Source organism: Rhynchophorus ferrugineus, unplaced genomic scaffold (genome assembly GCF_030347505.1).
Source record: "Rhynchophorus ferrugineus isolate W39M unplaced genomic scaffold, kcgeb_rfMv2 rfM8, whole genome shotgun sequence".
Taxonomy (NCBI): Eukaryota; Metazoa; Arthropoda; class Insecta; order Coleoptera; family Curculionidae; genus Rhynchophorus; species Rhynchophorus ferrugineus.
In genome coordinates this window covers 18956135-18968742 of record NW_027472587.1, presented here as the reverse complement: position 1 = coordinate 18968742, position 12608 = coordinate 18956135, and the positions used below count along the sequence as shown (strand labels likewise).

At 34.4% G+C, this 12608-nt stretch overlaps 1 protein-coding gene across 3 annotated transcripts in view; it reads right to left on the bottom strand.

Moving 5' to 3' along the window:
* Positions 1 to 7663: 7663 nt before the first annotated feature.
* dsx (doublesex) overlaps positions 7664 to 12608 on the bottom strand; it is a 141990-nt gene continuing 137045 nt past the window's right edge. For 2 of the 3 annotated variants that reach the window (XM_076411922.1, XM_076411918.1), the window contains one exon: positions 7664 to 8968. Coding sequence is in view for 1 of the 3 variants with exons in the window: in XM_076411919.1 (XP_076268034.1) it covers positions 8943 to 8968 (26 nt within the window). In the remaining 2 variants the exon portion in view is untranslated. The remainder of the gene's footprint in view (positions 8969 to 12608) is intronic. The other variant, XM_076411919.1, reaches the window with a different exon arrangement.

Sequence of the window (12608 nt, the reverse complement as noted above, 5' to 3'; positions counted from 1 at the left end):
TTCAGTGCTCAACCATCGTTTGCTTCAGACGTGCCACCATCGACTGCCCAAGCCTCGTCTCCAGGTAACACCGCTACCATCCGTTATATCTAATTGTATTTTTCACATTTTTTTATACAGCCAATAAATAACGGTCACATAATGTAAACACCACTGTTTCATTTCGTTTTACCTCCAGTCACCGAGCCACATCATTTACCCTAAAACACTAATGATGCAGCAGTACCATTACATTAATTTGGATACTGGATTATAAAAATCTACATGAGAACAAATTATAAAATACTCGCATATACTTAAAATACAACGTTGTCAGTTGTTGAAAATTATACGTATATTTGAAGAATAGAGGAAAACGTAAATAGAATAAATTATCTTGAATTCACAAGTTAATATAATATTTCTGTTGAGACAGAAGTTAAAATATTTTGGTATATGTTTCGTCCCCCATAGTCTTTTCAATCTTCCACTTCTTAAATTAGCTCGGGTTTCATCCAATATAAAATAGATTGGAATTTTAGCAGATAGTTGGGCTTCAATCATATTTTTATCTGAATTCAATAACTCACACCCTTCACCCTTTGATATACTCCTATGAATTCCTGATAGATTACGTTCAAATGTAGAAGCGGTAATATTTTACCAAACTTGGAACCCCCTACCCTAAAAATCTTCAAGCCAGCCAAACTTTAATGTTTCTCATTGAATTTTAATGCTGTAGATTGACTATATCATTAGAACTTTTACTTGGGCATGGTCAACTAAGACTAAAATATAGTGAATTTGGTGTAGAAGTGAATCCAATTAGCTAAATTAAAATAAAAATTGAATAGATACGAACCTGGATGGAACGTCCTTATATGTCTATTCTGATTAAAAGTGTTATAACAGCTTTTTCGAAAATATTCACCAATCGATGATGATTTATCCATTACAACCTACCATTTGTAATCAAAATATGAACAATGCAAAAAAAAATAAAAACAACACAATTTTTTACCTTATAAAACAGAGCTCCTACCAGAACCAGTGTTAAATCCAAAATAACTATTGTGGTTCGTTGGATTCTGCCTCTGGATTGTTTGTAAATCAGGCAACGTTGCAATATCAAGCGGAAACTATCGAAGTTTACCGTATACCGATTAGGATTCTCCAGAAATAGCCCACCACTCTCGCGCAGAGTTCAAACCATTGACTTCGTTCATGTTTGTATTCACCAAAATAGTTATTATATGTCCAAAACAATGCGAGGTAAGATATTAAAATAAACAATGTGCTATCTCGGTGAATTCATGTTCTCTAAGGCATCTTTCGTTACTTTCTTAATAATTGATATCAGATTGAGCTCAAAATTTAAACACTCAAAATAAATAACGGTAACTCCTTTGTAACAGTAATTATGTCCCAGAATATAAACGAGAGAAATCTGTAAATATAAATCCTAGTTAATTTTATGCTATTCAAGTGCGAAATGTTTTCTTTTGATAGCGAGGAAGAGAGAAAACAGTTTTATTAAGCTATTTTATCGACCATAAAACTATTTTATTACCCAACCTTTAATAATTTTTACGTTTTACTGAAGATCGAGGTCTAGCCTCGTCTCTTATTGCATGATAAACGCGTCGCTTTTTTCCTTTCCTCTGAGAGATAATTCGATAATTTCTTCTACTGCTCGATTATATCATTCCTCGTCATTTTTCGCCACCTTTATATCGATCGGGGTGATCGTAAACGACGTCTCTCGGCTACCGTCCGACTTTTCAAGCTTGGACCGCGCCGACTTTTCAATATTAACGTTAACGATCGCTTTTATGGTAATCTTCCCGCAGTAAACACGAGCCCGTATAATTTTTACTGGTGTGTCGGGCAGTGCGAAATGACTTGCCAACTTTCAATCGTAGACTCCGGATCGTTAAAATCTCCACTTCTTCGCCGTTTTTATATAATTCGGAAGAAAGAATTTTTCGTTACGTGGTACGAGTCTTCGGTTTTTTTTAATTACGTGGTACCATCCCGAGATTTTTTTCTCTCCCTGTGTTGTGTTGTGGTCAATAAGAATAAATAATTATATAATTCTTCATCATTTTTTGCCACTTTATATCGAACACGGCGATCATAAACTAGGTCCCTCGGTCACCGTCCAACTTTTTAAGCTTGTTTTCAGTCTTCGCTCAGTTAACACGAGCCCGTATAATTTTTATTGGTGTGTCGGGCACTGCAAAATGACTTGCCAACTTTCAATCGTAGACTCCGGATCGTTAAAATCTCCACTTCTTCGCCGTTTTTATATAATTCCGAAGAATGGATTTTTCGTTACGTGGTACGCGTCTTCGGATTTTTTAATTATGTGGTACCATCGCGAGATTTTTTCTCTCCCTGTATTGTGTTGTGGGCAATGAGAACAAATAGTTATATAATTTCATCATTTTTCGCTACTTTATATCGATCGCGGCGATCATAATCTACGTCCCTCGGTCACCGTCCAACTATTCAAGCTTGCTTTCAGTATTCCCGCAGTAAACACGAGCCCCTATAATCTTGACTGGTGTGTCGGGAAGTGCGAAATGACTTGCCAACTTTCAATCCTAGACTCCGGATCGTTAAAATCTCTACATCGCCGATTTTATATAAATTCGGCGAAGGAATTCTTCGTTATGTGGTACCCGTCTTCGCATCATTTTTTTATTACGTGGTACCACCCCGAGATTTTTTCTCTCCTCCGTATGGTGTCTTGGACAATGAGAACAATTAAAAGGTTTCGGAGGGTCATAAAATTGAAAAATGTACGCTAGCGAATCTGGAAGATTTCGATTATGACTTGATAGATTTTCATAAAGATAAAAATCGATCGCAGAGGGTGGAAGGGGGAGATGGACGAGGAAATTATCTAAAGGGCACTATTTTATTATGCAATACGAGATGAGGATGAGGTTGCTTGCGATCGGCAAACGATGAAATTGTTAAAGGTGAGTAATAAAATAAGTTTATGACCAATAAAATGGTACAGTAAGTCTCTCCTTTCTTGCAGTATCTGTAGAAAATATCTTACGGTCGCCGTATATACATAAATCGACTGCATGAACCCCCAGATTCAGTTTAAAACATCTCCAAGATCACTAATAAGCAAATTTAAATAATTATAGTTGGATATTCAAGACTATATTCAACAATTCATTCTTATATATGTAGGAAAGAGTTTTCAGGGCTTTACAAAAGATGGTGTAGCTGTTACTAAGTTCTAATTTTCGGAAAAGGAAGGTTTTGAAAGAAACATTGATGTTTTAAATGATAAAGCCTTAAATATGTGCCCAATCGCTAGAATTGTAATGACGTCGAGATGACGTAATGATTGTAATTTACGAGTATATTGTGATATATTATTTTAATTATTTTAAGTTCTACCTGCACTTTGTCTCAACATAATACATCGATAAAAACTTCAAACATATGGTCCGTTAACATCCATAAGCGTTCATAATATTCATAACCTTTAGCTAAATATTGCAAGATGAGTCTCGAATGAAGTACTGTTTGTGTATACGAGTTCCAAGTACCAAGTTATAACTAATATCATGTGATGACTTGAAATTTGTACATGAGTCAGACCAGGCAAGGTTTGAAATTCAAAAAAAAGGAAACACGTGGCTTAATTCATTATGTTTTATGAGACTATATAGTAACTCAAATTAGTTTGTGTAATTCTTTGACACTATCACGAGGTCCATTAATGTTAAAGTTAAAAAACCTTCAAAACTTATTTGTACGCACTATATTTAGATTAAAGACAACCAAGAGACAGTTACAAGACAATATTAGTATAGTTAAAATATTACTGGAAGTCTTTTTGTTGCTGAATCTATATTGTTCCATATTATAACTCCACTTAGGACTCAGTTATGTTGATGTGGAGGCCCTTAGATATCTCTTTTCGCTTACGGTTATGGTGATATATCCGCTTTCCATCATCAGCATTAATAGCGTACAAACATTACTATTTTAGACAAGTAAAATTTCCTTTCAATCTACATCAGCTTCATTGACTCAATCATTAACTAACTTCGGCAAATTCAAAGAACTGATCAATATATAATGGTTTCTCAAGCTGCTCTAGCATGTAACTCGTATCTTCAGCCAGTACGTTCACATAGCAGCTGCAAGAGTTCAGTGCGAAAAAAGAACTTTGGAAAAACTTTTTTTAAATAACTTAAACAGCTTTTCATAGTCTTAAGCGTTTTTAGAAGTCTCGCAAGAGTTGGCGTTAGCACAATCCATATTGTTTACTGTAGCTTAACAGTTATATCTGTTGAACATTGAAACATTGAACTCTTTCTTCAATAATAAATAGGAATGAACAGGAGAAATTTGCTGCTGTTTTAATTGCGTTGGAACTATGTACCATCCTCACACAATCCTAATACACTATCCTTACTTTTCTATTTTGAACATGGCGGTTTGATTGCCTATCAGACAAAAAAGTAAGAGCTTTCAGTAGCGTATTGTGTTCAAAAAAAGGGGTGACATCTACTACAATAATTCTAATGGTGACCGGGACTCGCTATGTAACTTTCGGCTCTTTTTATAGAATTTTTCATGACATCCTGCAACATCTGAAGCTGAATTTCTTCAAATTCGTGACGAATAGTGTGTTTAAAATGTTGAATCGTTTGAGGCTTATTCACATAAACTTTTGATTTAAAAAAAACCCAATAAGAAAAAGTCTGGTGCTATTAAATCCGGAGATCTGCTTGACCGTGCTAAATCGCCACTTCGCGAAATTAGTCTTCGTGGAAAAACTTTATTCAGTAGTTGAATTGTTGAACAAGCTGTGTGTGCTGTGGCCCCATCTTGCTGAAACCACATGTCCTTTAGTTCTTTCTGTTCCATTTCAGGCACAAGAGAATTTCGAATCATGTCTTGGTACCGTTCAGCAGTAATAGTAACTGCTAAACCTTGGTCATTTAAAAAAAAAGGGACAAATTATCTGTCCAGCATGAATACTACACCATACAGTTGTTTTTAGTTGATGCAGTGATGTTTCATAAATTAATTTAGGATTCTGTGTTCCCCAAAAACGAACTGTTCTGTTTATTGACGTGGCCACCGAAAAGAAAAAGAGCTTCATCGCTCGTTATCAATTTAGACGAAAAATCGACCGATTATTTTCAATAAATATTTCACCTCCCTATATATATTATATAATTTTTTCTCAAAAATACATTTAAAATTATTATAATACCTAATCCTTACGAAACTCTGTACACTGTACATACTAAACACGGTGAAATCAATTCACAATACTGATAATAAGTATGTTAATAATAAAAGATGGCGGATACCATCGCTCGAGAAGAAAAAAAACGCAAAGATGCAAGTAATAAAACAGGCCTTATAGGCCATAAAATCCAACAGTAAAGCTATTATCGTCTCTGGTTCCTTTTAGAATATAAAGGAACGATTTTATACATAAACGACAGAAAAATCATATGAATTATATATATGATTACTCGTATACTTCGCTGGTGTTTCCTAGTTTCATTGTTTACGAAAAAAAAAAACAAGAAAATATCACTAAAGTGCTCTTATATTCAGTTAAACTCATTTATCGACATTAATAACGTAAATAGTCCCGAAAAATCATCAAACATCTTGTAAAAATTAAGGAAAAACCGTCACATGAACTAGTTATAGAAGTCAATAACCAGATGGAGGACGAAAATGCAAATAGAACTGTGGAAACGCGGAAAAAAACACGGTGTTAAGAACGATCGGGGGCGGAGAGGTACCGCGTAACGAGAAATTCTTTCGCGGGTTCTATTTTCTCGAAAGTACGGTCTTTTATGGCGGGACCGTAACAACAAAAGAAGTAGAGGAGATTTTAACGGTCCCAAGACTGCAATTGAAAGCCGGCGAGTCATTCCGTACTACTGAACGCACCGATAAAAATTTTACGAGTCCGTGTTTAGTGCGGAAGTGCCGTAAAGACGCTCGTTAATATTAATATTTAAAAGTTTGTGTTGCAGAAATCCTAAAACTCGCCCGGCAAAACTTAAAACGGCAAACGAACATTTATAACTTGATCGATACGAAACGAAACGATATCGCGAAAAAATGGCGGAGGCGCGCCCGGGCTGCGTGAAACGCGGGGGAAAAAATCATATTTTACTGCGGCGCGAGATGCGGGGACGTCTCCCGTCGCCCGGGCCAAGAACTGGAATTATTATGCTTGACCAATAAAATTGTTTTATGAGCAATGAAACGGGATAGTAAAACAGTACTTCTCTATTTTGATCTTTTTACTATCCTAACAAGGGACGTTTTTAACTCGCACAGTCGATGGATCTAATTTAAATTTACCCTAGATTGACCGTCTTGTCTCCATCTATCTAGTATCGTAGATTAAATTGTTATATAACAAATATTAGTCTTTAAAATCAAAGAAAAACCAATCACCCTCCTGTTAAAAGAGAAAAATTAAACGAGGACTAGAATGTAATATATTTGCATGGAGAAAAACCCAGAAAAAGACATAAAATAGAGAATGTTGAGGCATCACATTCAATGCAGATCCAATCCATAGTGATATTCAACACTTTCCAGAAACAGCTTTCATATTACCAAGCCAACATTCTTTAATGATAATAGGTCCAAATCCCATTCACTATAATTACATTTTAGACATAGTTGTGAATTTAACCTAACTATAATACTTGGTTTATAATACAAGTGCCCTTGGTACTGTTTTTTATGTCTTCTGTCATTTGACAAAAGGTGACTCCAATTCATAGTTTCAATTTTGAAAATAAAAAATTCTGCCTTTGAAAAAAATTGTTTTAAAAAAGTAAATACACTAATGATTTGTTTGATATTTCCACCCAAAACATATTTGAGATCAGAGAAGTTTTTGAGTATAAAAGGTAGTTTTGTCGCCAAAAAAAAGAACTTGGACAATTCCTTAAAAATCATGAAATAATCAATGCATGATACTCCCTTTTCCGTTATTAAAAAATTGTGAAAACATTAATATAATTTGATATACCAATATTCTTAAATTATTTTTTGACTCAAACTTCGAAATAACGAGCGACTTCGAGAACAAAAGAAAATTACCGTTACATATAATTTAATGAAGCTGTGACTGTGACTAAGCTTTTTGGTAATGTAAAAAGCAAACAACGAACTATAAACTCACGGTTGCCTCATGACTCCAGCTCTTCTATAAACAATTGTTCTTGAAAACTGATGTCTTGTGAGTGAAGAGCAAGAGGAACAGATTTATCAAGACATAAAAGAAACTAAGAAACGATACCAAGTACCATGAATACTAAGATCAAAGTGGTCTCTTAACAGAAACACAAGAAAATTGACCACACAGGAGAAAGAGCTATATAAAAAAAACCCTATAGACAAACCCAATTAGTTTACAACATCAAGGACTTGTTCAAAACATATTTGAGATCAGAGTGGTATTTGAGTACAGAGGATAGTGGATAGGATTCCTCAAAAATCATTCTTCTCAAATGCTTATTTCATGATAGTTTTTCAGTCACTGTATAATACTTAGTTTTGCTTAGATTCAAATAATTTTGAACATATTCTGGACTCAGTTATCTTTCACTACACCTGACGTTCATAAAAATCTACGGAAAAATAAAAACAACGCGTCTACGATTTGCTGTAAACATTTTATTATAGTAAACATGCCTATCAACTTAATACTATAGCACATGTTCATTTTATAACCTTAACATTTAAGTTACATCTAGTTATAAGTAGATAATAAACATTTAATAGATCACTACACATCTACGAAAACAACGTTTTATAAAAATAATATGTACAGTAACTACACCTAGGTTGTATCACTAAACGATATACAATAACAAAAAGAAAAGGGAGATAGAGAGAGATAAAAAAAAACAAAGCGACGACTACACTCCTTGTTGTTTCCGAAATCCTCTCTTAACCACTAAATAACAAACTAAATTGAGCATTTACTGTAGATAAATTAGCAGCCAAGGTGTGTATGTGTTGTGTGTGTGTCTATCTATACGACCTAAATCTATCTGTTTATATCTAGAAAACATCACCAATATCAACCACTTAAAACTAACACATGTAAACTGACAAGAACAAAAAAAAACAACCTCTAAGCTAAGCGCGCGAGTCCCAGTCGGCCGGTAAAACGAAACACAATCGAAAAGGAATCATTATTTGGCGTCAGTATTGTTAGTTGCATAACTAACGTATCACATGATCTCACTGACAACTAGGTAATCATTGTAAACAGTGCGGTGTCGTTGTGTGTATGTTCGGTTGCATAACGAACTAACAAATTAAGTGATTGCGCGTTAACGACATGGCTTACTTGACATATGAGAACAATAATAGCGTTGGAAGGAAGTGTGTGTGTATATTGTGCTAGGATGTGCAAACTATGGGGGTATTACTCGAAATGATTTACTGTATAACCCTCCTTTCATTTATAGATATACATTTATATATAAAGCAGGAAAATAGAGTTCTATCGTCCTAGGGAGGAAGGATATTTATCTCGATATATGCTCGAATTCGGTTGGATTACTCATTTGTTATATATATCTAAATATATTGTTATGTACAGGGTGTTCTTGTGTTTTGCACGGGACGCGATGCGTGTCGTCGAGCTTGGTTAGGATTGTCATCGTTGTCTGGTGATTTTTACAAGCTGAGGGTGACGGGTCGCCGTGCAAGACCCTCGAGGAACACGCCACATCAAAAACCAGGTTCCACTGCGGAGGGCGGGGGTGCCCAGACGGATCGGCTCGACGTGGTCGGACAGTGGAACTGCCGTTTGGACGAATAACATTGATAAAAGACGGATGAATTGATTTTCTCTTAAGGGACACGAATCTTCTTAACAGTTACGGATCACAACATTTCTTCTATTCTAATAATTCGGTTGGTTAAGTATAGGTACACTTTGGATGACCTGGAACAAAAGAAAAGGTTATGTTCGCATTCTGTAAATTAATCCTAACAACCTAACCTAACAGTAGGAATGACCGATATTATGAAGACATCGATGTTGATATCGAATTTTTATAACATCTTTATTAGATACGCTTAATAAAATCTTAATTATAAGATAATTTATTACTAAATGCCATTTGTACTTGGATTAATTCACAAGCAAGACAAGTATCAATAAGTATTTCTCAATTATAAAGTTATGGTAACTTATAGCTATAGTTTACACTAAAGATATACACTTTATATAAGTTCGTATGGTTTGGTTCGCTTCAATCTCCTGATATAATGTGCGCTGTCCAGCAGTATTGCTTCCACGTTAGTATGATGTAGTAATCTTCTCTCGTGTTTCAAGATGAAATGTTGGATAACTTCGCAAATACATTTGATTTCCAGGTCATCGTGCAGTTCTTCGTTAGTTACGTAGCGATAGACATTGGTAACCAATCAAAGTTTTGGCAGCGTTGGCAACCCAATATTTGCATCCCATATGTTCAAATTGGCTTTACAATTGTCTTAATAAACCTCTTTGATTTTAGATCAAGTTGAATCTTCCGACTTACTAGTATAGTTGTTTTATTTCGGTTCTAATGAGTTTTGCTTTTTGTCTAACATGATGTTTCCAATTTAATCTATCGTCAAGATGGATTCCAAGCTATTTAGCTGATTCTGCTTGAGGAATCGGGCATCCATTGAATGATATAATTAAGTTTATGTTAGTTCGCCGCAATGCAAAAGTAACGTGGACAGATTTGGAGCTATTAGGTTGAATTTTCCAATCTTTCGTCCATTTGTAAACTTTGTTGACTGTCACTTGTACTTTTTCTAGAGCCCTAGGCAGAGATATGTCGTTTGCCATAGTAATTGCGTCATCAGCAAATCTTCCAAGTAGTGTTTCTTTTGTTGTTGGACTGTAAGCACTGTAGAGCAGATAAAGGAGAGGTTCTAAGACGCTACCTTGTGAAACTCCCGCCGAAATAGTTTTAAATGTCGAGAACGCCATTTCGTGCGATACTCTAAATTTTCTTTCGAATAAATATGACTCCAGCAACTGACAATAGTTACGCGGTAACAATTTGCTCATCTTACAGATTAATCCCAAATACCAAACCCGATCAAAAGCTTGTGAGACATCCAGGAATATTGTAGGGTATCGAATGAAAAGTATCGATATTTCGGTGGTCTGTGTAATGATGACAATTTGTTTGGAACAAAAAGAGAAAAAAAGGGTTTCGATAGATTTCATCAATTATCTGTAGATCACTATCTATTTTTAACTTTTAAGGCTACTACACATGTTCGATGATAATTGTATTTGATTAGGTTGATAACTATATTTGAATAGTCAGTATAAGAACTTTTAAGCCTTTTTTTATGTATGTTCGCCGATTTCGTCATGATTTATGGACCGATTTTCAAAATCCTTTTTTTTTATTGGAAAGAGTGCATTTCCCAGGTGGGCCCATTGGAACCAAATCAGGATCTGTTGGGGGTAAGGGAGAAAATCTTTAAGCACTATCCTTATGATATGAGACGTCGTAGAAAAAAAGAAGGCAACAGTTTGTATGGTGTAACTATTAGAACGTTATACTTAGATGTGGAGGTCGCGAGTTCGGTTCTCAACTGTGCCAGGAACTTTTTATATACTAGTTTGGTTGGAAAAAATCGACTTCAAAGTGATTAGTTTGTAGTAGTTAAAATAATATTGTAAATAGATGAATAGGTTCAGGTAGGTATTAAGCTAAATTGTGTGTATATAGTAGAATATAAAATACGTGTAGTAGATACGTTATATAAGGTGTTTGTTTATTTTTATTTAGTTATTACAACGATTATTATGTACATATTTTATTTTAAAATACTTCAATAAAAAGTCGGCTCAATGTTTTTGTTATAAATATTTTATTGTGTTATAGTTACTATAAAATTTGGTTAAATGAATATTTTGACTTCATAAATGAATATCTTAAAATTATCATTTTAAATTTTTTTAGTAGGTTTGCCATCGGTACAATTTTAATTCATCTTAACAAATAGAATATAGGGGACTTGATTTCAATAACACTACTCTCACTGGTCCCAAGTGGAGATTGTGTTATTATTGGCTACTTTTAAAAAAAGTTATAACCATAATATATTAATGTTCTTACCTTACCTTAAGTATAATACTGTTAGTGTTTTTACTTGATTTTCTTCAATATAATTTTCTAACAGAGAAATATAAGACAAACAATCCAAATAAAATCGCACTAAAAAGATTAAACGGTGGAATACGGGAATGATGGTTAGGAAACGGTAAGTGACGTCAATGTTTCGTATCGCTTCTCATTGCGGTTTGAGACTTAACATGGCGAATTGAACCTTTTTGTTTTTATTTCCGGTGTTTTTTTCCGGCTAAATCTTAGTAATCCCTCTTTTTATTTAAAGTTAATGCATATAAATATTATAAATTAACTTCGAAGTATTATAAAACAATAGAGCGGTTCTTTTTCAACCAGTACGGACCTGTTAGTCGAAATATAAACGATCGGTTCGCTCTCTTGACGTCGAGAAAGAGAAAATTACGACCCAATCGTCATTGGTAGCGGTAATTTATAACTCATTTTTTTCGCCGACCGGCCGAAAGTCGCAAATCATTCACAGATATTTCGCATAACAATACCGAAATAATAAAAGATAGTCTTATGACTGTAATTAGGAGAGGCGAACCTCGAACCAGTCCCGGAGAAAACCATAAAAATTTTAATTAGATATAAATCAGGATAGGATTTCTATACGCAGACTGTCGAGAGCGTGTGTTTGTGTGTGGTTCTTGTTCGTTTTCCGTTTTTTTTTGCTCCTTCATCTTGTTGTGTTCTGGGTCAGTTCTTTTTAACAGCCAAATACAGCAGAGGCGGCATATCTTTGGTGTTGTGTCAATGGTGCAGGTCAGGTTGGTTGGATTAGAGCCTCTACGGTCGTAATTCATACTATTTAATAGTCTCTGGTTTTTATTTCGTGTATTGGACTGAATTCCTATGACTATTCAGCTCGTCAATCCTTTTATTATCTTTAATTCTTCACTTTAACTATCAATTATATCTTTGAACACATGTGGCTATGAATTAGACTACAGGGAAATGCATAAGATACCTAAAAAGAATAATATTTTAGTTTAGTTTGCAGTTTGGTAGCAGAAGTTGTTCAATCCACACTAGAATCTTCAAAAAGAACAGGAAGTATATAGTATGAAATATGTTTTTCAAGTAAAATAAAATGAGGGTGTGGGATATCATGTGTTTCTTCACAGATTCAGAGACATCAAAACCGGGTAGTATAACATTAAAAGGGCCAAGAACTAAATGTATATATGGTACGAGATAAGAACAACAGTAGTAGAATAAAAGAAAGCAAGATCTGAAGATGGCAGATGAGATGTTAAGCCCAAAAACTATTATTAATTTTCAAAATAAGATTAGAAATATATTTAATATATAACTTTAATCACAATAACAAATGTCTCTATATTAATGTACATGCAAACTATCTCAGGAACTAACACTCACTTACTTTGCTTAAAATTTTAACGAGTAGTGATAATTTTAAATTACTACATCACTAAA